Source organism: Bubalus bubalis, chromosome 4, assembly GCF_019923935.1.
Source record: "Bubalus bubalis isolate 160015118507 breed Murrah chromosome 4, NDDB_SH_1, whole genome shotgun sequence".
Lineage (NCBI taxonomy): Eukaryota > Metazoa > Chordata > Mammalia > Artiodactyla > Bovidae > Bubalus > Bubalus bubalis.
In genome coordinates, this window is record NC_059160.1 from 569,219 (window position 1) to 594,424 (window position 25,206).

At 56.6% G+C, this 25,206-nt stretch overlaps 1 protein-coding gene across 4 annotated transcripts; it reads left to right on the forward strand.

The window, feature by feature from the left end:
* Positions 1-1,166: 1,166 nt before the first annotated feature.
* On the forward strand, positions 1,167-24,061 carry MLC1 (modulator of VRAC current 1). Of its 4 annotated transcripts, none has more exons than XM_006066312.4 (12): positions 1,167-1,331; positions 2,065-2,305; positions 3,585-3,674; positions 4,879-4,932; positions 5,186-5,287; positions 12,115-12,213; positions 12,572-12,643; positions 13,497-13,613; positions 15,223-15,279; positions 15,832-15,954; positions 21,201-21,362; positions 22,758-24,061. In XM_006066312.4, exons 2-12 carry the CDS (start codon positions 2,126-2,128, stop codon positions 22,836-22,838), a joined length of 1,137 nt encoding a protein of 378 aa, XP_006066374.3. In that variant the 5' UTR covers positions 1,167-1,331; positions 2,065-2,125; the 3' UTR covers positions 22,839-24,061. The 4 variants fall into 4 exon arrangements, with proteins under 4 accessions (XP_006066374.3, XP_025138423.2, XP_025138424.2 ...); XM_025282638.3 differs by having other exon boundaries at positions 1,169-1,331; positions 2,017-2,305; XM_025282639.3 differs by having other exon boundaries at positions 1,169-1,331; positions 2,026-2,305.
* Positions 24,062-25,206: the final 1,145 nt, after the last annotated feature.

The following is a 25,206-nucleotide window of genomic DNA, read 5'->3' on the forward strand; positions in this document are numbered from 1 at the left end:
TTTGCTTGGGCATGATGTGGGCTTGTGGTCTGAGGGGCCAGCTCTGCGGAATGCTTTGGCTCCTGAGAATACAAGAGACTGACGCTGTGGTTGTGGGTCACCGGAGTCTCTGTACCGACTGACCTGGGGGCTCAACTTCTGACGTCATAACTTTTTGTCTTTTCATGCTGTTCGTGGGTTCTCAAGGCAAAAGTACTGATGTGGTTTGCTATTCCCTCCTCTAGTGGACCATGTTTTGTCAGAACTCTCCACCATGACCTGGTCCGTCTTGGGTGACCCTGCACAGCACGGCTCATGGCTTCATTGAGCTACACAAGGCTGTGGTCCATGTGATCATTTGGTTTAGTTTTCTGTGACTGTGGTTTTTGTTCTGGAGTGCACTGACCGTGTGTGAAGTTCACAAGCAATGGCAAATAGGGAAGGCCGAAGCACAGTGAGGACTGTTGATACTTTGCAGCTTCTAACCAGGTTGATGACCCTGATGCTGGGAAAGATTGAGGGCAGGAGGAGAAGGGGGCCACAGAGGATGAGATGGTTGGATGGCATCACTGACTCAATGGACATGAATTTGAGCAAACTCCTTGAGATAGTGAAGGACAGGGAAGCCTGGCGTGCTGCAGTCCTTGGGGTTGCAAAGAGTCAGACGTGACTGAGTGACTGAAGAGTAACAACCAGAGTCTGGGCAAAATGCATGCCCGTCCTTTCCCTCTCCATGGTGAGCAGAAATAAAGGGCACAGCAGGACCCGCATGGCTCACAGGAACGCTTGGATCAGAATCTCAAACAGTTTAAGGGCCAGGCCAGCCACGTGGAGCGCAAATAGCATTGTGTGTGACCTTGTGAAGAGTCTTCCTCTTGTGATGGCAGGGATGAAAAAGGGTTTCTAGAAAGGACGGAGAGTAAGACATTGGATAAAACCGTGCTTGTTTCTAAAAGAGTCAAGCACTCTGCTGTCCAGCCTTCTAGGATCCTGAGCTTGGTACAGTTCTGCACTCGGGCATGCTCTTTCTCCCGAGAGGCCCACTCTGGTGCCCACAACCTGTCTGTCACAAGTAGACCAGAAGAGGCCCCCCTGCTCCTGGCGGGTTGGCACAGGATGGAGTGGAACTCTGGGCCAGCAGTTACACAACCACCGAGAACCTTCCAGGATCCCTCGCTTCATGCCCTCATTGAAATTCAGGAAGCAGTCCTGCTTCCCTGGCTTAAGTGCAGTTCTGCCGGGCTTTTGTTCCGTCTGTGAATAGTTCTCACTGGACACCAAGGCACAGTGACTCAGTAACGGGAGCCCATCACCCAGAGACCGGTGCTCCCACCGCCAGAATCACCACAGAGGTAAGTGCATGGACAGCTGGGAAGCCCTCGGGTCGGGTACATCTGTGATCTCTCGTCTGGTCACCACCCTGGACCCGGGGTAACCGGCACATCAGGGGATTCGTGGATGCAGCTGCCAGTGGACAGTGAGATGTTGGCCGGGGAGCCCCAGTTCAGCAAGGCGCCTAAGTCCTCCATGAATCTGGACTGGTCAGGGTGGTTTTACTGGGAGAGTGATTCTATTCACTTGCGAGATTAAGTGCTTGTTTTCTTCTTCAATTCACAGTACTTCCATACATATGATATTTCTTTTATTGTAAACAACTTGAAAGCAAATATTTAAAAACTTTTAAAATACTTTTTAAAAAATTTATTCTTGGCTGTGCTGGGTCTTTGTTGCTGCACAGGCTTTTTTCTAGTTGTGGCGCGTGGGGTCTACTCTGTAGCTGCGGTGTGTGGGCTTCTCGCTGCAGTGACTGCCCTTGTTGGGGCGCAAGGCTCCAGGGGCGTGGCGCGTGGCAGAAGTGCCCGGGCACCTGAGGCCTTTCTGGAGCGGGGTAGCCCGCGCCTCCTGCCCGGGCACGTGAGGCCTTTCTGGAGCGGGGTAGCCCGCGCCTCCTGCCCTGGACTCCTGCACGTGGGCTCTTTACCAGTAAGCTGTCAGGGAAGCCCAAACACGTATTTACTAAAATCACTTCTTTGGGAGGCTTTTCAGAGTGACCACAGTGTAATTCGTAGCCTCATCGCACATAAGGGCGGGCCGCGTGGTGCGCGCTGTGCTGCGGCTGCTCCCGCCAGCCTTGGCCCCGCCGCTCATGGCCCGTGAGGAGCAGCGCCGGGAGGGCCTGGCCTACGACCGGATGCCCCCGCTGGAGCGCGGGAGGCCGGACGCCGCTGGCTACGCCCCGGACACCAAGCCCGGCGACCTTCAGCTGTCGTCGAGGCTGCCCCCGTGCTTCAGCCGCAAGACGTGGGTCTTCTCTGTGCTGATGGGGGTGAGTGCTCCCCGCCGAGGGTCCCCTGCCCGCGTGTGGCTCCCAGGGCCCGGGTCACTGCGGCATCTGAGAGCCTCACGGATGTGACGTGCTCGCTTGCTTGTGTGCTTTGGATTCTTTCCCTGGTGGCTGCTCTGCGTCCCGGCTGGGTTGGGACAGTCTGGGGCCCATGCTGCCCATCGGCCAGGTCACCTGTTGGGCTAGGGTGGCCTGCACGACCGTCACCTCCTGGGGGCTCTGCAGAGATGGGGAGGAGGGGCTCCGCTCTTAGAACGGGCCTCTGGCAGGGTGAAAAGCAGAATGGGGTCCTGAGGCAGGAGGCTAGGGCCATGGGACAGTGAAGACCGAGGGGCCAGAAGGGCAGGGCCAGCAGGGAGCTGGGGGCAGGCCCAGCGGACCTTGCCTGGGGTCCTGGGACATCTCTTTTCTGACGGCTTGCGTAGGCACTTGGACGACGGAAAGAGCCATTTTGCCCTGAGTGAGCACGGCCACCTGGGCTGGCCACTGGCCCTAGCTCTCTGTGGGCAGGACCTTGGGGCTCCGTGTGCCCAGGCCAAGACCCAGGATCCAGACTGGGCCCTTGCCCCTCCCTGGGCCCAGGCCCTACAGTCCGGCCCTGCAGCACCTGCCCTAGCCCTACACTGTGACCCTGCCCCACTGAGACTGGAACCCCCTGCTACGTGTGTCTCAGAGGAGTCTCCTTTCCCCACCCCCGTGTGGACGCCGGCAGCTGGTCAGCCTCCTCCCGTTCACAGGGGCCAGGGCTCTGTGCCCTCGGCCGCAGCTCGTGGGCCTGCTGTCTGCTCCTCCCTTGGGGGTGCACCGAGGTCCCCTCTGTCCCCGCACCCTCAGGCCCGTGCCCCCACTCCACGGTGCATGAGGCCCCCCCACCCAGACCCCGGGTCTGAGAGACCTCCTCCCGAGACCTCCATCCCACAGCCTTCCCTGTGGGGTGAATTTCCACCTCCGCCTCTTTGAGCAGGATGGGGTTGTGCACGGGGCTCTGGCCCCAGGCCCACTGCACACATTGAGGTGAAGGCGTTGCCTGGGAAGCGGCACCACAGCTTCTTGCTTTCAGTTTTGACAGAGTCTCCCGTCCCCCTAGTGAGCGTTGAGGCCCACAGCCTGAGCCTGCGGAGGGTGGGCAGCTGTTGTCCTGCAGGAGGGAGTCAGGTCCAGCGGGATCCAGGCGTGGGTGCTGCCGTTGGGCAGTTAAGACGTGGGCAGAGGGCTGGCTCTCTGGCCAGCTGCTGCCACCTGCGTCCGTGCTGTCCTGCAGAGCTGCCTGCTGGTGGCCTCGGGGCTTGCTCTCTACCTGGGAAACGTGTTTCCTTCGGAGATGGACTACCTACGCTGTGCTGCAGGCTCGGTGAGTAGCGGTCCTCCGTCAGCACCGAGTTCTCGACTCTGAGATTGACCCGCTGCTGTTGCTCACTTCTCATTCAAAAAACTCTCTGTATACTTTGGCTTCTGTCACTTCTGAAACGGATGAATGAAGCAAGCCTGCCTTCCTCCACCAACTCCGGGGTGAGAAGCGGCCCTTTGATTTCTCACAGGCGGCTGTGTGCTGCTCTGGGCCGTCCCACGAGCCGGCAGGGAACCCCCTCCATGGTTTGGGGGCTGCACCTGCCCGCCCCAGAGCTTGTGCCTGCTCTGGACTCAGAGTGCTGAGGCCCAGGGGAGCTACTGGTCCACACGGAGAAACCACCAGTGACCCCAGCCAGCTCAAGCACAGGACATGTTCCCTGGGGTCTTGCGGGGCGGGGGGGGCCTCGCCCACCTGCTCTCTGCTCTAGCCGTCAGCACTCCCAAGTGTCTGAAAACTCAAGACCGACGTTTCCTTACCCTGTACCCACGCAGGGCACCCAGCCTCCGCTCTCTTAAAGAAAACACGTTGAAAGAATTTTACTCCTGCTGTGCTTCTCTCTGGAGCCTCCTAGGTGGCCCTTGCTCTTCACCACTGGAGCAGCCCTGCTTGGGGTCACAGTGATCTCTGACCTCTGACCCAGATGGCTCCAGGGCCATACTGACCTAGGCAGATGTCCCAGCAGAATCGTCAGGGGTGATGGGGTGGGGGCGGGTCACGCCCCCCTGGCTCCTCCCCTGGCCCAGCCCCCACCCACCTCCTGCCAGGCTCTGCCCCCGCAGCTCCCTCCGAGGTCTGGGTCCCGGGGCTGCAGCCTGACCGCCGAGGCTCAGGCTGCCCCCAGCCCCTCCCTGCCACCCAGGCTCCCCTCTTCATTGTCCTCGGCTCCTGGGAGGGCGCAGTGGGGGCCCCCGACAAGGACCCCAAGGGGCTCGGGGTCTCCTGGGTAATTCCTAGCAAGCCGCGCCTGGTCTCGGGTGATAGGAAACTCCATCTGCTCCAGGCACATCTGGCTGGGACAGTCTTCACCTTCAGGGGTCTTTCCATATCAGAACAATTAAAGCTGTTTCCAGAAGAATTATTTCAAAAGACCCAGAACCCTCCAGCTTCGAGTGAGACCCCTGGGCAGAGGGGACACGCCTCGGGCCCTGCAGGTTTTCAGGACATAGAGCGGCCAGCGGGATGCTCACCCACTGTCTCTTTTCAGTGCATCCCCTCAGCCATCGTGAGCTTCGCCGTCTCGAGGAGAAATGTTAGCGCGGTGAGTCCAGCCTTCTGTCTGCACAGCTTGAGGGCCGCACCGGAGGCCCCGAACGGCAGGGCATGCTGGGGGGACGGGCCCAGGCCGCCCTTGGGGCCCTGCCTTCTTCCTGCCCCCGTGAGCGCAGACGGGCCGAGCTCACAGGCACCCCTGCTGATGCTAAGTGCCTGTCCTCGGGATGGGTGGCCCGTGCCCAGGAGTGAGGTTGAACGTCACACAGAGGTGAAGGAAAGCCTCCCATCTTGTTTTCCAGATCCCCCACTTCCAGATACTGTTCGTGTCCACGTTTGCCGTCACCACCAGCTGCCTGATCTGGTTCGGCTGTAAGCTTGTCCTGAACCCATCAGCAGTAGACGTGAGTCCGCAGAGAGCCATACAGTCTCCCGCAGTCACAGGTGCCGAGGCTCGGTCCTGCTGAGTCTGCTCAGCCCCGTGGGCCTGGAGCGAGGGTCGGCGAGCTGTCTGCTGGGCAGTTATGTAGGGATGTGTACCATGGTCTTGAGTCTGGGAATCCCACCTAAGCTTCTGAAGAAAAGAACTGTCTTCGATGCTTTCATTGGTGTCAGTGGATGGATTCACTGATTTTTTGTATCTCTTTCACGACAGTTCTTAGACAGTCAGTTCAGTTCCGTCGCAAAGTTGTGTCCTACTCTTTGCAACCCCATGGACTGCAGCACTCCAGGCCTCCCTGTCCATCACCAACTCCCGGAGCTTACTCAAACTCATGTCCATTGAGTCAGTGATGCCATCCAGCCATCTCATTCTCTGTCGTCTCCTTCTCCTCCCGCCTTAAATCTTTCCCAGCCTCAGGGTCTTTCCCAATGAGTCTTAAACAGGGTCTTAAACATTAGCAGTACATAATAGTATATTTCGTTAAACGTGTGATGCTGCTGACTAAAGCCCCATTATTACTTTATGTCCTGCTAAGAAAAATGGAAGAGCCTTGTGATTTAAATCACAAGAAAGCAGAGAAGAATCTCTAGGAAACAGGACCTGATTAGAGATACCACTCTCTGTGTGTAACAGTGAACGCGTTTCTTTAAGATCAGGAAAAGGGTGCGGTGGCCAGAGACGCCCCAGCCAGGCGTCTGGGCAGGAAGATGACAGACGCTTGGGTCTGATAGGAGCCTGTCTGCTGCCTGTTCTGCAGGAGACGATTCTCTGCTTTCTTGACATTTGATCGTTAAGTGCACGAAGCAAGGTTGTTGGATGTGAAAATCCACATAAAACAATTATTTGTGCCTGAAACAGATATTGTTGAAAATGTTAGTGAAATACAGGTGTTACTTTATGAAATACAGTATCAGGTTCCTAGGCATAAATGCAGCAGAAGGTCTGGAGACTGTTTGTAAGAAGCCACAAAGCCTCACTGATAATTGTGATGCTTCTTCACTAAGGAAACCCTGTGTGGAGGGATCGCCAGCCTGTAGGCCCAGAGCAAGTCCGCCCACAGGCAGGCCCCAGCAGGTCCAGGTAGTACCCAAGGGCCGGGGCGGAGCCCGCATGAAGTTCAGGTGGGGGTCTCCCCGCCACCGCACAGCTGCCCTGGCACGAGAGGAGAGCGCCTGCGTCTGGCCAGCCCAAGCAGTCGGGGGTGTGGCCGTCCCAGGCTTGGCGCACAGCTGTGATCCGCTCGGCTTTGGCCCTGGCACCCACCCACCACAAGGCCCAGCCAGTTGTCCCGCAGACACAGGAGCCCACGCTGTAAGGAAGGGGACAGGTTCTGTCAGAGCGGCTGGCTCCAGGGCACCGTGAGGAGCCTTGGGAGAACGTCCTGGGCTGTAGGCGACTGCACCAGGGGCTTACTGGCAGGAAACCACCATGCCGACGGGCAGCTGAGCCGAGGCCCACCCGTTGTCAGAGGAGGTCCGCTGAAGCCACAGGAGAAGCCGTGTCCCGCACTGGTCGGGCAAGGGCCCAGGGTGCCTCCCTCACATCCTGCAACTCCTACTGCTGCTGCAGACTCTTGGCAAAGGCCTGGAATTTTCAGGTCCTTTCGGAAGAGGGACAAACCTCAGAGACACACACACTGGTGACCAGGCAGTGTGCTCCTAGCAGCCCTGTTGATGGTGGCAGAAATCCCAGGCCAGAAAATAATCCAGTATCCATCACGCAGGACGGTGGCCCCACACAGAGTGGATGAAGAGACTGAAGACGTGCGAAGCTTCGCACACACATTCTCCTCCTACGAGGTAGCCTCCCCCGGGCTGGGCTGCAGCGTCCCCCCACCGAGGTCTGGGCCCCAGAGCCGTTAACCAGACCCACGGGCTCCTGCACCTCCAAGGTCCAGCCAGGCCACGTGGAGGATGTGAAGCTCAGACACCTGAACACACGGAAGGACCCCAGGACCACGAGGTCAGGACCCCCAGTCTCCAAACAGGGTCACCTACGGTGAAACAGGAAACTCTAAAGCCCCACCGTGAGGCCACCAGGGTGGAGAAGCTGCTCCCCTCCCCCTTCTCCCTGTCGAGCAGGAGCTGGACTTGCCCCTCCCCAGGGGGGAAGCCATGCGGGGCTCCAGCAGAGCCTCTGCTGCTTCCGTCCCTGCACTCCCCGCCCATGCTGCTCTGCGTCCTTCTGGGCACTGCCTTCTTTAGGGAAGGGCCCGGCTCCATGGCCTCCAACTCTCCCCTCAGCAAACGAGGCCAACATGGCACATCTCTGTGGGCTCCTTGGATGCCCAGGGGGGCCGTGAACCCACCTGACACAGCCAAGCCCAGGACACCACGGGGTCCATCCTCCCTACCGCCAGAGGCTGCCCGGTCCCACAGCCTTCACTTGGCATCTCCAGCCACTCCCTTGTCCCATCTGATGACTGTGGTGTGGCTTCCAGTTGCCACAGGTCACCCTCTGATCCCTGCCACTTCTGAGCCCTCTTCCCAGGCGTGTGCCCTCCTGGACTTCCTTTCTGCCTGCTGGCTGCTCCCGTCCTCGGCTTGTCCTGAGCTCGGTCTCTCCGAGGTCAGCAGCTCGGGCTGCCCCACGTGTGTCAGCCCCCACCCCCACCCCCACCCCCACCGGCTGCTTGGTGGCCGAGGTGAAGCCAGGCTTGTCAGTGTGGCTTCATGACTTCAGTTGTCTTCCTTCTTCAAAGTCAACCGCTCTTATTTCAAATATATTAGAGGATAAGTTTTCTGAGTTCCTCAAGAAGTACAGCTGGGATTCTATTGCAATTAGTTGAAGTTTATAGAGTAACCTTGTAAGAACTGACAGCTTTGTTGTGTGATGTCACCCACCAGGGGCACAGGCTGTCTCCGCCCTCACAGCATCTGCCCTTTATAAGAGCTGGAATGTTCCTGTATTAGTCCCTACATAATTCACGGGCGTGTTGCTAGTATGAACGGTATCTTCTTTAAAAATACATTTTTAGATGGGTTGTTCCTAGTGCACAGAGAAGCTTCTGATTTTCCTTTTTTTCCCTTCATTTTCAAGTGTTAGAGACAAAAGAATTTGCATGCACCGTGCAGGGCATTCCTGGGTGTCCTTCATCCAGTTGCCCCAGTGACCGCATCGTACGTTGTCAATCAACTGATGGCATGTGTTCATTTAGCGTTTGTTGAAATTGTAGCCATTTTTAGAAATGGATTCTCTTAGGTGGACTTTGTGTCCAGAAGCGTTGCTGGACTCGTGTCCCCCGAGCTTTCCTGTTGTTGAGCTGGTTGCTCTGTGTAGGCCTCTGTGTCACCCACACAGAACAGTTTAAACGCCCTGCTCAGGCTTCCCCTCCAGTTCCTTTGTCTTCATAGCTTTGGCCAGGACTTCTGGCACCTTGGGCCTTTCCGTCTTTTTCCTGGTTTTAAATGGGCTGGATCTAAAGTTGCCATGAAGTTTCTTCTTTTTCTTCTTTGGCTGTGCTGCCTGCCGACTCGCTAGTGGCCTTGAGGGCCCAGTCATCGTGGGGCGTGGGCTTGGCTGCCCTGCGGCACGTGGCAGCTTAGTTCCCCAGCTGGGGATCGAACCCGTGTCCCCTTCCTTGGAAGGCAGCCTCTTAGCCGCTGGCCCACTAGGGCAGCCCCTCCACTAAGTGTTTCTCCATAACTTTCACCAAGTTAAAGCCTTGTCTCCAAGTCCTGGTTTGCTATAAGTTCTTTATTTTAAAAATACAAACATGTGCTGCTTGCTCTTGAACTTACTGAGGTGCTCTGTCCTCATTTCGTTTATTAAATGCACTAATTTTTCTGGTGTTGAAACTTTCCTTCCTGAGATTAGCTTTACCTCATCAGTGTATTATTTTCAGTGTTTTGATGGGCTGACCAGCCAGTCTGGTGGTTAGCGTTGCTCATCACTCATCCATGAGTGACATGGGCCTACATTTCCTTTGTCTGGTTTTAGAACCAAGGTTTTCCTGTCTCATAAAATGAACGCAGAAACTCTTACCTCTTTTTTGCTTTTTGCAACATCTTGACACGATGAGAAGTCGCTGCTTCTGGAAAGTCTGATGGAACTCACCTGTAAAGCCATCTCCATGATGACTGTCGGGGAGGTGCATCTTTCACCTTAGTATTAGAGTCTTGTGTCCGCCGCGCGGCAGCTCAGCCTGTGCACCACGACTACTGAGCCTCGTGTTGTAGAGCCCGAGAGCTGCAACGAGAGGCCGTCGCAGTGAGAAGTCTGAGCGCCACAGCGAGAGCCCCCTCTTGACTCCACTAGAGAAAGCCCACACACAGCAGGGAAGACCCAGAAGAGCGAAAAAGGAAAAAAGTACCGAACTCAGGCCAGGGCACTGAAAGTGCCAAGTCCTAATCCCCGACCTCCAGGGAATTCCTGGTTACTTGGTTTTATCAGTTCAGTCCAGTTGCTCCGCCGTATATGACTCTTTGCGACCCTATGGACTTCAGCACATCACCTGTCCATCACCAACTCCCAGTTCAGTTCAGTTCAGTCGCTCAGTCATGTCCGACTCTTTGCGACCCCATGAACTGCAGCACACCAGGCCTCCCTGTCCATCACCAACTCCCAGTGTTCACTCAAACCCATGGCCATTGTGTCGGTGATGCCATCCAACCATCTCATCCTCTGTCGTCCCCTTCTCCTCCTGCCCCCAGTCTTTCCCAGCATCAGAGTCTTTTCAAATGAGTCAGCTCTTCACATCAGGTGGCCAAAGTATTGGAGTTTCAGCTTCAACATCAGTCCTTCCAATGAATATTCAGGACTGATATCCTTTAGAACTGGTTGGATCTCTTTGCAGTCCAAGGGACTCTCAAGAGTCTTCTCCAACACCACAGTTCAAAAGCATCAATTCTTCAGCACTCAGCTTTCTTCACAGTCCAACTCTCACATCCATCCATGACCACAGGAAAAACCATAGCCTTCACTAGACGGACCTTTGTTGGCAAAGTAATGTCTCTGCCTTTTTTTTTTAATTTTTATTTACTTATTTATTTATTTTGTTTTTTTGTTTTGTTTTCCTTCCTTTTTTGTTACTTTTTGTTTGTTTGTTTTCTTTTTGTTTTTTGTCTCTGCTTTTTAATATGCTGCCTATGTTGGTCATAACTTTCCTTCCAAGGAGTAAGCGTCTTTTAATTTCATGGCTAAAATCACCATCTGCAGTGATTTTGGAGCCCATAAAAATAAAGTCTGACACTGTTTCCACTGTTTCCCCATCTATTTGCCATGAAGTGGTGGGGCCAGATGCCGTGATCTTCATTTTCTGAATGTTGAGCTTTAAGCCAACTTTTTCCCTCTCCTCTTTCACTTTCATGAAGTGGCTCTTCAGTTCCTCTTCACTTTCTGCCATAAGGATGGTGTCATCAGCATATCTGAGGTTATTGATATTTCTCCCAGCAATCTTGATTCCAGCTTGTGTTTCATCCAGCTCGGCATTTCACATGGTGTACTCTGCATATAGATTAAATAAGCAGGATGACAATATAGAGCCTTGACGAACTCCTTTTCCGATTTGGAACCAGTCTGTTGTTCCCTGTCCAGTTCTAACTGTTGCTTCTTGACCTGCATACAGATTTCTCAGGAGGCAGGTCAGGTGGTCTGGTATTCCCATTTCTTGAAGAATGTTCCACAGTTTGTTGTGATCCACACAGTCAAAGGCTTTGGCATAGTCAATAAAGCAGAAACAGATGTTTTTCTGGAACTCGCTTGCTTTTTCTATGATCCAACAGATGTTGGCAATTTGATCTCTGATTCCCCTGCCTTTTCTCAATCCAGTTTTAACATCTGGAAGTTCAGGGTTCACATACTGTTGAAGCCTGGCTTGGAGGATTTGGTCATTACTTTGCTAGCATGTGAGATGAGTGCAATTGTGCAGTAGTTTGAGCATTCTTTGGCATCGCCTTTCTTTGGGATTGGAATGAAAACTGACCTTTTCCAGTCCTGTAGCCACTCTTGAGTTTTCCAAATGTTCTGGAATATTGAGTATATCACTTTACTGCAAGGGTTACTCCAGGTATCTCTTGACTTCCTACTTTTGCATTCCAGCCCCCTATAATGAAAAGGACATCTTTTTTGGGTGTTAGTTCTAGAAGGTCTTGTAGGTCTTCATAGAACCGTTCAACTTCAGCTGCTTCAGCATTACTGGTTGGGGCATAGACTTGGATCACTGTGATATTGAATGGTTTATCTTGGAAACGAACAGAGATCATTCTGTTGTTTTTGAGATTGCATCCAAGTACTGCATTTCGGACTCTTGTTGACTATGAGGGCTACTCCGTTTCTTCTAAGGGATTCTTGCCCACAGTAGTAGATGTTATGGTTTTATATCACGCAGTTAAGTTGAGTTGTTGTGTATTGTGTGAATTTAAGCACAGGCGTGGATTCTTGTAACTGCCAGCAGTCAGGATGTGGGTCAGCCCTGTGACCCCCACCAGCCTGGTGTTTTCCGCTTGAGGCAGCTACACTCAGAAGTGCTGTAAACATGGGCAGGCTCTGGTGTGAATGTAGGTTTTCATTCCTTTAGGGTAAATCCCCAGGAGGGACCAATTGCCAAGGAAGCTTGAGGTCAGGGTTGGCAGACTACAGCCCAAGGTCAGTTCCAGCCTGTGAGCCAACAGTGGTTTAAGAACAAAAATCCTCAACCAAGAAAGAAGAGACTTGCCTGGTATCTGACTTTGGACAGGAAATGTTGCCCAGACTTCGAAGAGGCCACTAAGCCCCTTCATGGGACCGTCTGTGTTTACTGGATAAAGTGGAGAAGCCAGTTTTATAAACGTGCATGTTTTCCTTGGGCAGATCAACTTCAATCTGATCCTGCTGCTTCTGCTGGAGCTCTTCATGGCGGCCACGGTGATCATCTCTGCACGGTCCAGCGAGGCGCCCTGCAAGCAGAAGGTGGGTCCAGCCTGCGGCACGGCTACACCACAGACCCAGCTGCAGAGGGAGGGGTCGATGGCCCCGGGGAGGCAAGCAGAGCGATGCAGACCATCTCCTCCCTCGTCTGGGGCTGCCCAGTACCTTCCCCGCCCCGAGTAGTGCCACCGACAGAGCCCACGTCCGCCTGAAGTGTCACTGTGTAAACTGGACCTTCAGCAATCACACGCTTCCATGTGCACAGAGAAAGTCCGTGTTTGAGTTTCTGCTCTCAAGCCTAAAGATCCAGGAGCATCGCCCAGAAACTCTCATTTCAAACCATTCCTGGAGCGATGGCCTGGACATGGCCACCCCTGTAATGCGGTTTGTTTCTTTACAGGGTTCCATCTCTGAGAGCAGCAACGTTGTATATGAAGTGACATTTCCTGCTCGGGTCCTGAAATCCTACTCTGTAAGAAAGGCTTTTCTCTTCTACTTTGTTTCACAGAGTGGGGGGTTGGGGAGTAGGCGATAAATGCAGGATGGGCGTGTCCACGGCCACAGGCACCGTGCTGGTCTGCGGTGCACGTTACTCTGGCAGCGTGTCCATAAATCACATGTTAATTGTGTTTTAAGCCCTTTCCAAAGTCTTTTAGTCCATTTGTTCTATTACTGAAAGGTCTGTTAAAAACCTCCCAACCTGAGTGCAGATTATGGATCTGTCTCTGTAATTCTGTAGCTTTTCATCATAGAGCTCTGGAGCCTGGTTTTTAGTACACACAACTTTAGAATCCCTTCCTTCTGCCTGTCCCCCAACACCCCCCCCCCCTTTTTTTAAACCATTACAAGCAACTCTCCATAGTCACGGCTCCTGCCAGAACAGTGGCGTCATTATCTGCATGAGTTGCCTCTTGTCACTGTCTGCCACCGCGTCTTCCCCTCTCCTTCCAGCCCTTTCTGTCCTCATGTCTGGGTGGTCTCTGTGCAGCATGTAGGGGCCATGTGGACGGAGCCAGGTCACCCAGAGCACAATTCCTGCCACCTTCGTATTTATGCATTTCTCCATCTTTTTCCTATTTTCTGTGCCTTTTCCCACTTTCCTTTTAACTGGTGGAAGCTTCCTCCTTCTTTTTCCCACAAATTTGGGTTGGAATGCGCATTTTCAGTATTCCTTTGGAGATTATCCTCCATGTCACTGCATGGGGGGGGGCACCCTGCTCCTCGGCCCAGAGCTCGGGGGAGCCTCCCCACCCGCCTCCTGGGGCCCTGGGGAGCCGCCGCCCCCCCACAGGTGATGCTGACCCTTGCTGTCTGTCTGCCCCCAGGTCATCGAGGTGGTTGCAGGGGTCTCCGCCATCCTTGGCGGGGTCATCGCTCTGAACGTGGACGACACCGTCTCGGGCCCGCACTTCTCGGTCACGTTCTTCTGGATCTTAGTGGCCGTGAGTACGCCGGGCGGTGCCCGTGGGGGTGGCCAGCCTCTGAGCTCAGTTTCGGGCTGTCAGGCAGAGTCGCGGTGGGAGGGCCGGGGGCACCCTGGCTGTTTGGGACCAAGGAATAACGAGTCAGCCTGTTAGCTTAGCTGTTTTATATGTTTTTGTGTTGTTTTTCCAGGAAAATGCTTGTTTTATTGTTTTATATAATTTTATAATGTACAGCATTCACATTGTCTCACATTTTGAAGTGAAATACACACGTATTATCTCACACTGGCTGCAGCTACAGTCGGAGAAGGCGGTGGCACCCACTCCAGTGCTCTTGCCTGAAAAATCCCATGGACGGAGGAGCCTGGTGGGCTGCAGTCCATGGGGTCGCTAAGAGTCGGACACGACTGAGCGACTTCACTCTCACTGTTCACTTTCATGCATTGGAGAAGGAAATGGCAACCCACTCCAGTGTTCTTGCCTGGAGAATCCCAGGGGCGGGGGAGCCTGGTGGGCTGCCGTCTATGGGGTCGCACAGAGTCGGACACGACTGAAGCGACTCAGCAGCAGCAGCAGCAGCAGCAGTAAAGGCTCAGCTTGGCAAGTGCTCGCTGCTCGGTCGCTGTTGTAGACGGGGACTCTCATCCTTTTATAAGCAAGTCTCAGTCGACTCACATAAGTTAATGCTGTCTGCCACTGAAACCGGAAAGCACCCTGAGGAGCACCTGGCCCCCAGCCCGGCCACCCTGCGGTTGTGCTGCGGGGTGCAGGGATCCCAGTCGGCTTGGGGCAGTTACCAGGGTCCCCCGAGCCCCGAGTCTACCCGCGTCGCGTGACGCCCCAGCGGCACAGTGCCCTGCGCCCTGGGCTCCCACACCAGGCATGCGGGCACTGCCTTCTCCTCTGTGGCCGCGCAGACGGCTGGCTGGGGCTTGGGCACACCTGGGCTCAGCAGGCAGTGTGGGCAGGGACGGGGGGCGGGGCACCAGCGCCTGGTGGGGTGGCTGGATGTCCAGAAGGTGGGCCCGGGGGTTGGCAGCCTCGAGGAAGTTCCGCCCCTGAACTTCCCCCTGCCTGGGTCCTGGCTCCTTCAAATGAGTAGAACAGGCCTTTATTACTAACAAAGCAGCAGGGACGCTGGCCAGTGGAGACACCCCCGTGGTCAAGGCATGGTGTGCGGTGGCAGTGTCCAGGGCCCGAGTCTGACAGCCCAGCCGAGCTGCCTGCAGCCCGCCGTGCGGACGAGGCCCAGGCAAGGCCAGCTGAGGGCTCCCCGCAGAGAGAAGCACGAAGCTCTGTCCTCACCTGGACCCTGAGCCGCGAGCAGACCCAGCTGGACCCGGACATAGCGGGCGCGACTGCAGCTGGACGCAGACCCTGCCTTGCACGCAGCGGTTGAGTCCCTGCCACAGCCCCAGCGCAAGGCTGAGTTGGGAGGGAGCAGGACACAGGCGCACAGTGTCTGGCGGGGCCCCCAGCTTCTGTGGCGCTGAGCAGCAGGGCGCAGGGAGCCTCCGCCCTCCAGCCCGAGCAGCTGGCTTTCCCAGCGGCCTCGAGGCCTCAATGAGCACAGGAGGGCACGTGTGGGGCTGTCAGCTCTGAAGCCTTCTCCTTCCTCCTCTCTTAGTGTTTCCCAAGCGCCATTGCCAGTCACGTGACGGCGGAGTGTCCCAGCAGGTCTCTGGTAGGTGACACCTAGCTGGGCCCAGGGGCCTCCTGAGCAACCTGCTGGCCTCAGCGGGGTGGGTGCAAGCACCAAGGGGCGTCTGCAGGGCCTGCAGGAGGGCCGGCGACTGTCCGCGGGTGGCCTGTCTATGGAAATAAGCAGCCTCGGCAGGTCTGGCATGAGGGTTGGGAGAGGTTCCTGGGACTCAGCAGACGCGGCGTCCTGCCCCGGCGTGGATATTGAATGCCGACGGTTGCCGAATCCAATCTGAATGGCCCAAGGCGTGAGCGTCCGAGCTCAGCCAACTCCTGGGGCTGCGTGGCTTGTTTTGGGAGGTCAGAGGAACAGGTTGGAGGGCATGGGGAGGAGGCCATAGATCGTTAAGTGCTGTTTTATGAACAGAGTGAATTGTGCGTCAGTTGAGAAAACTCAACACACAGGGCACTTTGAATCCAGGGGCGCACTGAGTACAGAGGCTCAGCAGGCACGCCTGCCAGCCCGGACCGTGCGGAGTCCTGACTCACGCTGGCGGGCGCCGGCCTCCCCCGCGCCCGCTCTGCTTCGCTCCAGGTGGAGGTGCTGATCGCCGTCTGCAGCCTGGCGGCCCCGCTGCTGTTCACGGCCTCTGGGTACCTGTCCTTCAGCATCATGAGAATCATGGATGTTTTCAAAGACTACCCACCAGCCTTCAAGGTCTGTGTGCTTTTATTTTAATTAAACCCTCAGAGACGCGGTGCCTCCGAGCTGCTGCCCAGGTCGGGAATGCCGCCTTCACAGGCGTGTCTCATTTTCTCAGCCCTTTGTACGTTCATTTGTGTTTTAGAGTCACATTCATCCAGTCTCATGAGAGACCCCATTGGTTCCTGCGTAAGCTGAAGGGAGCAAGAACCTCCTCTTTAAGGGGATTCTTGGGGGTCCAGTGTCCCCTCCACAGGCTCGGGCATCAGGCAAGATTAGTCTCAGATGCCCTGGATGATCCCAGTAAGACAGTGTTATGAGAAATTTCCAACACATCAGAAGAGTTGAGGTTAATGCAGTCAACACTGAGGTTCTCTGGTGGTTTACGTGTGTGTCCGTGTGTGTGTGTGTGTGTGTGTGGTGTATGGTGACGGGTGGGCAGAGCACACACAGGCATCATTTTCTGGAAGCATCTGAAAGGGAGTGGCAGATGCTTGAAGGACCCTTGGCCTTCGATCCTCTGCACGTCAGCAGTAAGGCCAGTCCCTGCGCAGCTGAGGCGGCTGGCATACCAGCTAACAGCACAGCATCCCCTCAGACTGTCCCGAGACGACGCTCTGAGGGCAGCGGTCCTCAGAGCAGCGAGGCTCACCCTTGCACTCTGGTGTCTTCAGATCTGGGGCAGACACCGCTCCCCGCCAGGCCCGTTGCCTGGGAGACGGCGCCCCGTGGACCTGTGTGCTGCAGCGTCAGCAGGAGTGAGTCCAGGAGCGCTGGCGCTGCCGTGCTGGTCCATTTGCAGCGGCTGCTGGCGGGCTTCCGGGGAGCTGCAACCCCGTGAAGGGTTAGGGCCGGCGCCTGCGGGTCAGCGCTGCTGGCAGCCGCTGCCTGGGCCCCGGATGGGGCCGGGCTGTGTGCACCCGTGTCTGCCCAAGAACCCGCCCCCGCCCCCGGGGGACTTGAGCTGGCCACTGTCCCCAGAGCGCTGCGTCCCTGTTCTCTGGGCTCCCAGATGCCAGCCCATCAGCCTCTCCCGGCAGACGCTCGAGATGGCCCAGCTCACCTGGTCCAGCCCCTGCCCCAAGTCACCCTCACCCTGGGAGGGGAGCCATGTACCCATTCCTGCAGGGGTATCATCACTCCTAAGCCCAGTCAGTGGACAGAGCTGAGAAGTGTGTGTACTTACAGATCCTGAATGTATATTGCTACCTCCAATTCAAAATTTTACATGCTCGTGTTCCCCCAGCCCTTGCTATTTTATATTTGCCTTATTTTTCTCTCAGTCCAGAGACCTTGTTTCCAGGCAGCACTGACTGGGGTTCAGTTCAGTTCAGTCGCTCAGTCGTGTCTGACTCTGCGACCCCATGAATCGCGGCAGCCAGGCCTCCCTGTCCATCAGCATCTCCCGGAGTTCACTCAGACTCACGTCCATCGAGTCGGTGATGCCATCCAGCCATCTCATCCTCTGTCGTCCCCTTCTCCTCCTGCCCCCAATCCCTCCCAGCATCACAGTCTTTTCCAATGAGTCAACTCTTCGCATGAGGTGGCCAAAGTACTGGAGTTTCAGCTTTAGCATCATTCCTTCCAAAGAAATCCCAGGGCTGCTCTCCTTCAGAATGGACTGGTTGGATCTCCTTGCAGTCCAAGGGACTCTCAAGAGTCTTCTCCAACACCACACTTCAAAAGCATCAATTCTTTGGCTCTCAGCTTTCTTCACAGTCTAACTCTCACATCCATACATGACCACTGGAAAAACCATAGCCTTGACTAGACAGACCTTTGTTGGCAGAGTAATGTCTCTGCTTTTGAATATGCTGTCTAGGTTGGTCATAACTTTCCTTCCAAGGAGTAAGTGTCTTTTAATTTCATGGCTGCAGTCACCATCTGCAGTGATTTTGGAGCCCCAAAAAATAAAGTCTGACACTACTTCCCCACCTATTTCCCATGAAGTGATGGGACCAGATGCCATGATCTTTGTTTTCTGAATCTTGAGGTTTAAGCCAACTTTTTCACTCTCCTCTTTCACTTTCATCAAGAGGCTTTTTAGTTCCTCTTCACTTTCTGCCATTAGGGTGGTGTCATCTGCATATCTGAGGTTATTGATATTTCTCCCGGCAATCTTGATTCCAGCTTGTGCTTCTTCCAGCCCAGCATTTCTCATGATGTACTCTGCATATCAGTAAAATAAGCAGGTTGACAATATACAGCCTTGCCGTACTCCTTTTCCTATTTGGAGCCAGTCTGTTGTTCCATGTCCAGTTCTAACTGTTGCTTCCTGACCTGCATACATGTTTGTCAGGAGGCAGGTCAAGTGGTCTGGTATTCCCATCTCTTCAGAATTTTCCACAGTTTATTTTGATCCACACAGTCAAAGGCTTTGGCATAGTCAAGAAAGCAGAAGTAGATGTTTTTCTGGAACTCTCTTGCTTTTTCCATGATCCAGCGGATGTTGGCAATTTGATCTCTGGTTCCTCTGCCTTTTCTAAAACCAGCTTGAACATCTGGAAGTTCACAGTTCACATATTGCTGAAGCCTGGCTTGGAGAATTTTGAGCATTACTTTACTAGCGTGTGAGATGAGTGCAATTGTGTAGTAGTTTGAGCATTCTTTGGCATTGCCTTTCTTTGGGATTGGAATGAGAACTGACCTTTTCCAGTCCTGTGGCCACTGCTGAGTTTTCCAAATTTGCTGGCATATTGAGTGCAGCACTTTCACAGCATCATCTTTCAGGATTTGGAATAGCTCAACTGGAATTCCATCACCTCCACTAGCTTTGTTCGTAGTGATGCTTTCTAAGGCCCCCTTGACTTCACATTCCAGGATGTCTGGCTCTAGGTCAGTGATCACACCATCGTGATTATCTGGGTCGTGGAGCTCTTTTTTGTACAGTTCTTCTGTGTATTCTTGCCACCTCTTCTTAATACCTTCTGCTTCTGTTAGGTCCCTACCATTTCTGTCCTTTATCGAGCCCGTCTTACTGCCCCCTTTGTCTGACCGCACACACACCGGCTCCAGTGACGGCCGTTCCCGCCAGCCGCGCCTGCCGGGCCAGCTGACGGCTCCTCACCCGCTCGTCCTGGGAAGGAACCCTCTCTGGGTGGCCCTGCTGCACAGCCACGGTTGATGGTTTCTGTTTGTATTCAGTGTGGGGCTTTGATGTTTTTTTCCCCTCTTGTTAGGACTTTTGAATGTATAAAACTTTTACATGGTTCAAAAGTCAAATCAACCCGAAGGCAAACTCAGAGGGCTGCGCTCCCACCCACGGCCTCCCACTGCTCCCACAGGCAGCGTGTGTGTCTTTAGTTTCCTTCCTTCCTGAGGAACAGGCCACGCTAATCGTACCTCTGCACCTTGCCTTTCTTTTTTTAAACTTCATTCATCCCGGTGCTTCCTCATCACCCAGAGGACAGGTGCATTTATAGTTGAGTTGGATGTTGGCAAACCCCCGGGAGGCTCCTGTTTTCCCTCCACCAGCGGTATGGGAGCACCTGTCCCCCGCAGCCCGGGAGGCGTGTCCCCCGGCGCCTGTGACACGGCTGAGAGCTGGAGCCTCGGGGCGCTGAAGCACGCATGTGAACACGGGTCGCTGAGGCCCTTTCCTCTGTCCTAGGCACTGTCTTCCTCCTACAGCTCCGCCTGTGTCTCCTGCCCGTTTCCTGCGGGCTTTGCTGACGCCGTGAACGCAGGAAGCCCAGCCCTCCATAAGACACGGAAGATGCAAACAGCGGCCTCAGCTAGGCAGCTGTTCCATTCTGCTTGCTGTGATCTGTCTCATGTGGAAGTTTTGTTGGTGTTTTACACAGTTAAATTTGTCCATGTTTTCCTCCGTTGCTTCTGGATTTTGAGTCACAAGTAGGAACACTCACACTCGTGTTTCTGCTGGAGTCTAACCTGGAGCTTGGCGCGAGGAGTGGGCCCGGTCGGGCTTGACTCGACTGGCTCGTCCGTGAATAAAAGGTTCAGCCCCTTTTAAAAACCCCTCTTTTTCTCAGTTGTCTGAGACTCTGAGCTTCTGTCCGTCTGGGTCTCTTTCTGCCCTGACTGTCCTCTCGCAGCCAATCTGTGCCACTCAGCCCACCCCAGAGGTTGGCACCAGGGCGCCAGCACCTTGCTGGCTTGATGCTGACTGCCCTGCATTTCAGGGCTTCCTCGCTTCTGTCATGGTTTGTTCTTTTATATGAATCTTATCTTTTAGATTTTTAAGAAGCATTTATTCATTTTGAGTGGCGTCGGGTCTCGGTTACAGCGTGTGGGATCCTTCCTTGCAGCCCGTGGGTCTCTCTCGTTGGGGCATGCGGGCTCTCAAGTGCAGACTCGGTGGTTGTGGCGCTTGGGCCGAGTTGCCCTGCGGCAGGTGGGATCTTAGCTCCCCACGCAGGGATCAATCCCACGTCCTCTGCACTGGCAGGCAGATTCTTAACCACTGGACTACCAGCAAGTTCCTATGTGAATTTTAGAATCACCCTGCCTGACTCGAGAAAACACAATGTTGCGTTCTTAAAAAACTGGACTCACTCTTAAGTGTGCAGGTTAACTTGAGAGATGTTCAGTTTTTTTTCTTTGTCTTAATGTTTGGTTGCTTTGTGTTTCTGAGGCTAGAAGGTCACCCTGCAGTGTGAGGAGGGAGGCAGTGGTCTGTGGGTGTCTTTACAGACCCTAGGGCTCCCTCCGTATTGGTGGCAGCCCCTTCCCCAAGGCGTGCCACCCCCCACTCCTGTGGTCCCGGGCAGACACCTCCTCCCAGTAGTCAGTACAGGCCCCCAGCTTCTGCTGGAGCCGGTCTGCTGGTCTTTCTTTGGAGCCCGTGTCCCTGTTTTTCCTCCGGCTCTGGGCTCCCACTGGCGTCTCACACAGAACTCACTGGGCACTCTCCAGGAGGCCACAGATGGTTCCAGCGGCTCCTTCTGGACCTGCTGGGGGCCTGGAAGACAAGCCGGGCAGCACTGTCGGGGGCCCAGCTGCCTGTGGGTCATGTTTGTGCAGGTCTTCCGTTAAGTCCACGACGACAGAGGTCAGACCACACTGAGCTCCTCAGCTCTGGCTCACTCAGACAGTGATCACTGCCCCCGCCGGGGACACAGTAGGGCCCCCGAGGAAGGGAAGCTGAAACCCTCCACCGCAGGGCTCGGGGTCTCTGCTCCGGGAGCCTCCCGGCTGAGGGGCCACGCAGCAGGTGGGGGGCAGCTGAGAAGGAGCAGGGCGTGCGGCCTGCCATCCCGCCCGCCCCCTGCCCCGGTCTCCCGCTCACCTCTTGCCCCCAGCAATCCTATGACGCGCTGCTGCTGCTGCTGCTGCTGGACCTGCTGCTGCAGGCGGGCCTCAACACGGCCACCATCATCCAGTGCGTGCGCTTCAAGGTGGGCGCGTCCTGGGACGCCTCGGGCGCACCGCCCAGCCCGCAGGAGCGCCCGGCGGCCGGGGAGGTGAGTGGCCTCTGAGCCCGTCTGGAGGGGAGGGGAGGGGGGGCCTGCCCTCCCGGGACCCTGGGCAAAGCGACGCCACCCAGGCTGACTTCTTTCAAGACCTGTTGGGTCACTTTCTCTTTAAAACAAAGAAAAATCTTGAAAAGGTGCAATAATACATTTATACACTTTTTAAGCCAGCCAGGCAAACACAAATCCGTTTGTGAAAAGATACTATGGACTGAATGCTTCCAGTTTTACTCTTGTAAATGAGCTGAGAACTTGGCAAACATCTTCAGGGATCACAGGGCTCTTCCTCCAGCAGCCCGGCTAGGAAGGGGAGCCCGCCCCACCTCCGGCAGATGTGCATCCAGGGCCCAGGGCGGGGGCTCTGGAGACTCACAGTGGCCCTTCCGCCAGGCTCACGGCCGCTGCACTCCACCCGGGCCCCGCCCCTCGTCCCCACAAGTGAACACTCCTCCCTGGGTGCTGTCTGCTGCGGCTCTTGCTGGGCACACCCGGCCACTGTCCCCCAGGTGGCATCATGCTCTGGGCACCTGGGGAGGCCACTCTGGGTGGACCAGACGCGCCTCCTGCCCGGCTGCCACCTGGGCCCACCCGGCTTACTTACTGGCTATGCAGCAGAGCCCAGCAGGGACCAGGGCTCTTCCAGAAAAACTGGGTTTAAGTGTAAAAAGAGGTCAGAAACACAGGCCCGTGGGTTTCTCATGGGGACACACGAGTCGAGTGGGGGCTGCCCTGCACTCCGCACAGTGTCTCCTGGACATGCCCAGCACCGCCAGCCCCCCACCTTCATCCCCTGGGTGCTCCTCGGGTGGTGTCGTTTGGTTGTCCTTTTCACGTGGCTGTGGTCAGTCTCTCACAGGGACAACTGTGTCCCTGGGCCCCACGTGAGGTCTACCTGGTTCCATATCAGGACGTCAAGGTGCAGCGTCAAGCCAGTGGGTCCTCCCGGCTGGTTCCAGAACTGCCGGTTCTGGGGCTCAGGAGGGCTGATCCGGGCAGCCGTCAGCCCTGTCTGGTGACCACTGGCTGCTTCAGACGCCCTCCCTCCCAGGGGTCATGGCCCTGGAGCTGCCTTCACAGCCTCCAGGGCCAAGTCCAGCCTCGAGGTGTTGGGGGCATCTGTCTCCTCCCCCAGGAAGAGCTGGCGGGACTTAGCACTGCGCCCTGGAAAGTATCATTGCCCGTCCGCAGCACTTGCTGAGCACCTACTGTGTGCCGAGGCTGCTGTGCTGGGTGCAGGGTGTGGGCGCGCAGGAAGAGGCCTCAGGCAGGTGTGGGCAGAGGACGCAGGTGGGGGACGTCTGGGAGAGTGGAGGGGCCGGCGAGGGGCCGCCCCTGCTTCCTGCACGGGGCTGGGCGGCCCCGGACAAATACGCTGTCCTGTCTCAGTTGCAGGTGGCCAGAAGCCCCCTGAAGGAGTTCGACAAGGAGAAAGCATGGAGAGCCGTCGTGGTGCAGATGGCCCAGTGACTGCCCGGGCCGCGAGGCAGGGCGGCCTGACGCTACTGCCTCCGAGCTGCAGCCCCACCCGCCCCTCCCCTTCCTGCGGGGCTGGGTTCAAGGTGGAGTCTTCTCATTTCTGTGGTTTAAGTTTGAAATAGGCAAACGTTGACTGCTTTGTGCTTATTGAGGGGGGATCAGTTCACTGCTGCCGAGGTGGCCTGACCACAGGAGCTGTGGCACGGGGCCCCTGGTGAGGAAGGGCCGGGCCGGAGCCGAACCCTGCCGGCGCTGACCCCTGGGCAGCCCCGGGCTCCAGGCTGCCGGCGTGCTTGCCGCACCATGCTCGCCCTCCCTGCCCTGCTTTGCTTTGCACCTGCTGTGTGCCCCGCCCTGCGTGGACCTTACCTGTCTCCGCGCTTCCTATCCTCCAGGCGAGGGGGCAGCCTGCCAAGCCTCGATTTCCCCCTGAGGGGGCAGAGCTGCTTCCTGCCTGCCTGCAGAGCCCGCGGGGCTGTACCTTCAGAGCTGCAGACGTGGGCAGCCCCCACTTGACCCGTGGTGTCCCCATGAGAAACCCACGGGCCTGTGTCTCTGACCTCTTTTTACACTTAAACCCAGTTCTTCCGGAAGGGCCCTGGTCCATGTTGGGCTGTCCTGCGCAGCCAGTAGAGACCCAGCTCAGTGGTGGTCAGCGTGCTCTTGTCCTGAAGCCTCTCGTCAACCACAGGGAAGTCCACCCTGACCACTGCGGCAGCTCAGTGTTCCCCAGATGGGCCACTGTCCACGGCCCTGAAAATAGACAGGCCGCATCTCCGTGCCTCGTGTCCCAGGCAGGCCGGGCAGGCACAGGCCTTGGTCAAGTCCCCAAACAAGCATGGGAGCATTGAGGGGCTGTCTGCACACAAGCAGACCCCACCCACATGCAGCCCGTGGGGGCCACCTCCCCTTCCCAGCTCCTCAGGCTGGTTGAGAGCCACAGGATAGCGCGGGTGACACGGATGTCTCTAGGGGGCCAGAAAGCTGGGAGCCTGATAGCTGGAGTGAGCGCCTGGGGGCTGGACACAGGCACTTCTCCCTTCAGAGAGAGCTCGGAACATTCACACAAGTGGGGTTTAAAGCTGCAGAGTCGGACGCGGACACGACTGGAGCGACTTAGCAGCAGCAGCAGCAGCAGTCCTGCCTGTCAGTGTACGCTTTTGTGTGATGTAATGTAGCACTGCCTGAGCAATAAACGCTAACACGTCGTCGTGGCCAGTGGCCTGCTTCACTTTGGGTCGCCCGCATCTCTGTGCCCAGGTTCTGAAACAGCTGAGGTAAAGCATGGGGGGGGTGGGGTGTGTGCGGTGCTTTTAATTCATTATTTACCATAGCCCTGAGCCAGTCTGCAAGTGGGATGGCTGGAGACTGGAAAGGCACTGGCGCCTCCCCGGGGACCCCCTCCCCCACAGAAGGGGCACAGAGCCTCGCTTTTGGGTTATCTCGGGAAGTTAAATGCAAAATAAAGATGTTTAAACCAAATAAAGATGACATCTAGATTTTGGAACGTTACCAGGAGGAAGGCACAGATGGGGTAGGTGGATCTTTCCTATTCACCCCTCCCTCTACAAAGATGCTGGACCAGAGAGGCTGGACATCAGGATGGCCAGGATGCTGGCTGGTGCTCGGAACTCCCAGGGAGGCACCTCAGGCCCCACGAGTGACCCAGGGAACACGGCACAGCTCCTGGAGGGCTGGGGTCGTCTTCCCGAGGAACACTGGATGTTAAGCGGGCGGAGCCTGACCTGGATGGTCCGCTTATCCTGCAAGGGCGGGTCCCAGGTGTGTGACCTTCAGGTCTTTATGACTTGGGGGGCTCTGACTGCCAGGGCGGGTCTGTGTGATCCCGACCGCCGCGCGGTTGGGATTGGGTGACCTCGGGCTGGGCGCATGCCACTTGTGGGCTCTCCTCCCCGCGGACACCATGCTCCGTGCCCCGCGCCCCGGTCCCCACGCCGGCCGCGGCCGCGTCTCAGACTGCAGCCCCCGCCCGGGGCGCCGCTTAGGTGCCCTCAACCGTGGCCTGTGGGACCCCACGCCCCCGACGCCCACCGCGCGCCGCCGCGCCCGGAGATGCGCTCGGGGCCGCGCCCGGAGCCGCCCCCGCCGCACCCCGCTGCCCCGGCGCCCGCGAAGCCCCACGCCCTGCGCCGGCCGCGCGGCGAGGCCCTGCCGCCGGCGCCCGCGGGCTGCACAATGCGCCGCGCCGCTGGGGTCCGTCGCCCAGGGCAACCGCAGGACGCGAGACAGCGCGACGGGGGGCGGGGGCACGCAGACCGGCCCGGGTGAGCACTAAGCCCGCCTCCCTCCGAACCCTAGGCCTGGGCCCGCCGTCTGCCCCCCCGCCCCCGCCCCCGGG

Coding starts and splice junctions, on each gene's coding strand:
- MLC1 (XM_006066312.4), top strand. CDS start 2,126: ATGGCCCGTGAGGAGCAGCGCCGGGAGGGCCTGGCCTACGACCGGATG. Junction 2,306..3,584: donor TCTTCTCTGTGCTGATGGGG/GTGAGTGCTCCC, acceptor GCTGTCCTGCAG/AGCTGCCTGCTGGTGGCCTC. Junction 15,280..15,831: donor AGTGTCCCAGCAGGTCTCTG/GTAGGTGACACC, acceptor GCTTCGCTCCAG/GTGGAGGTGCTGATCGCCGT.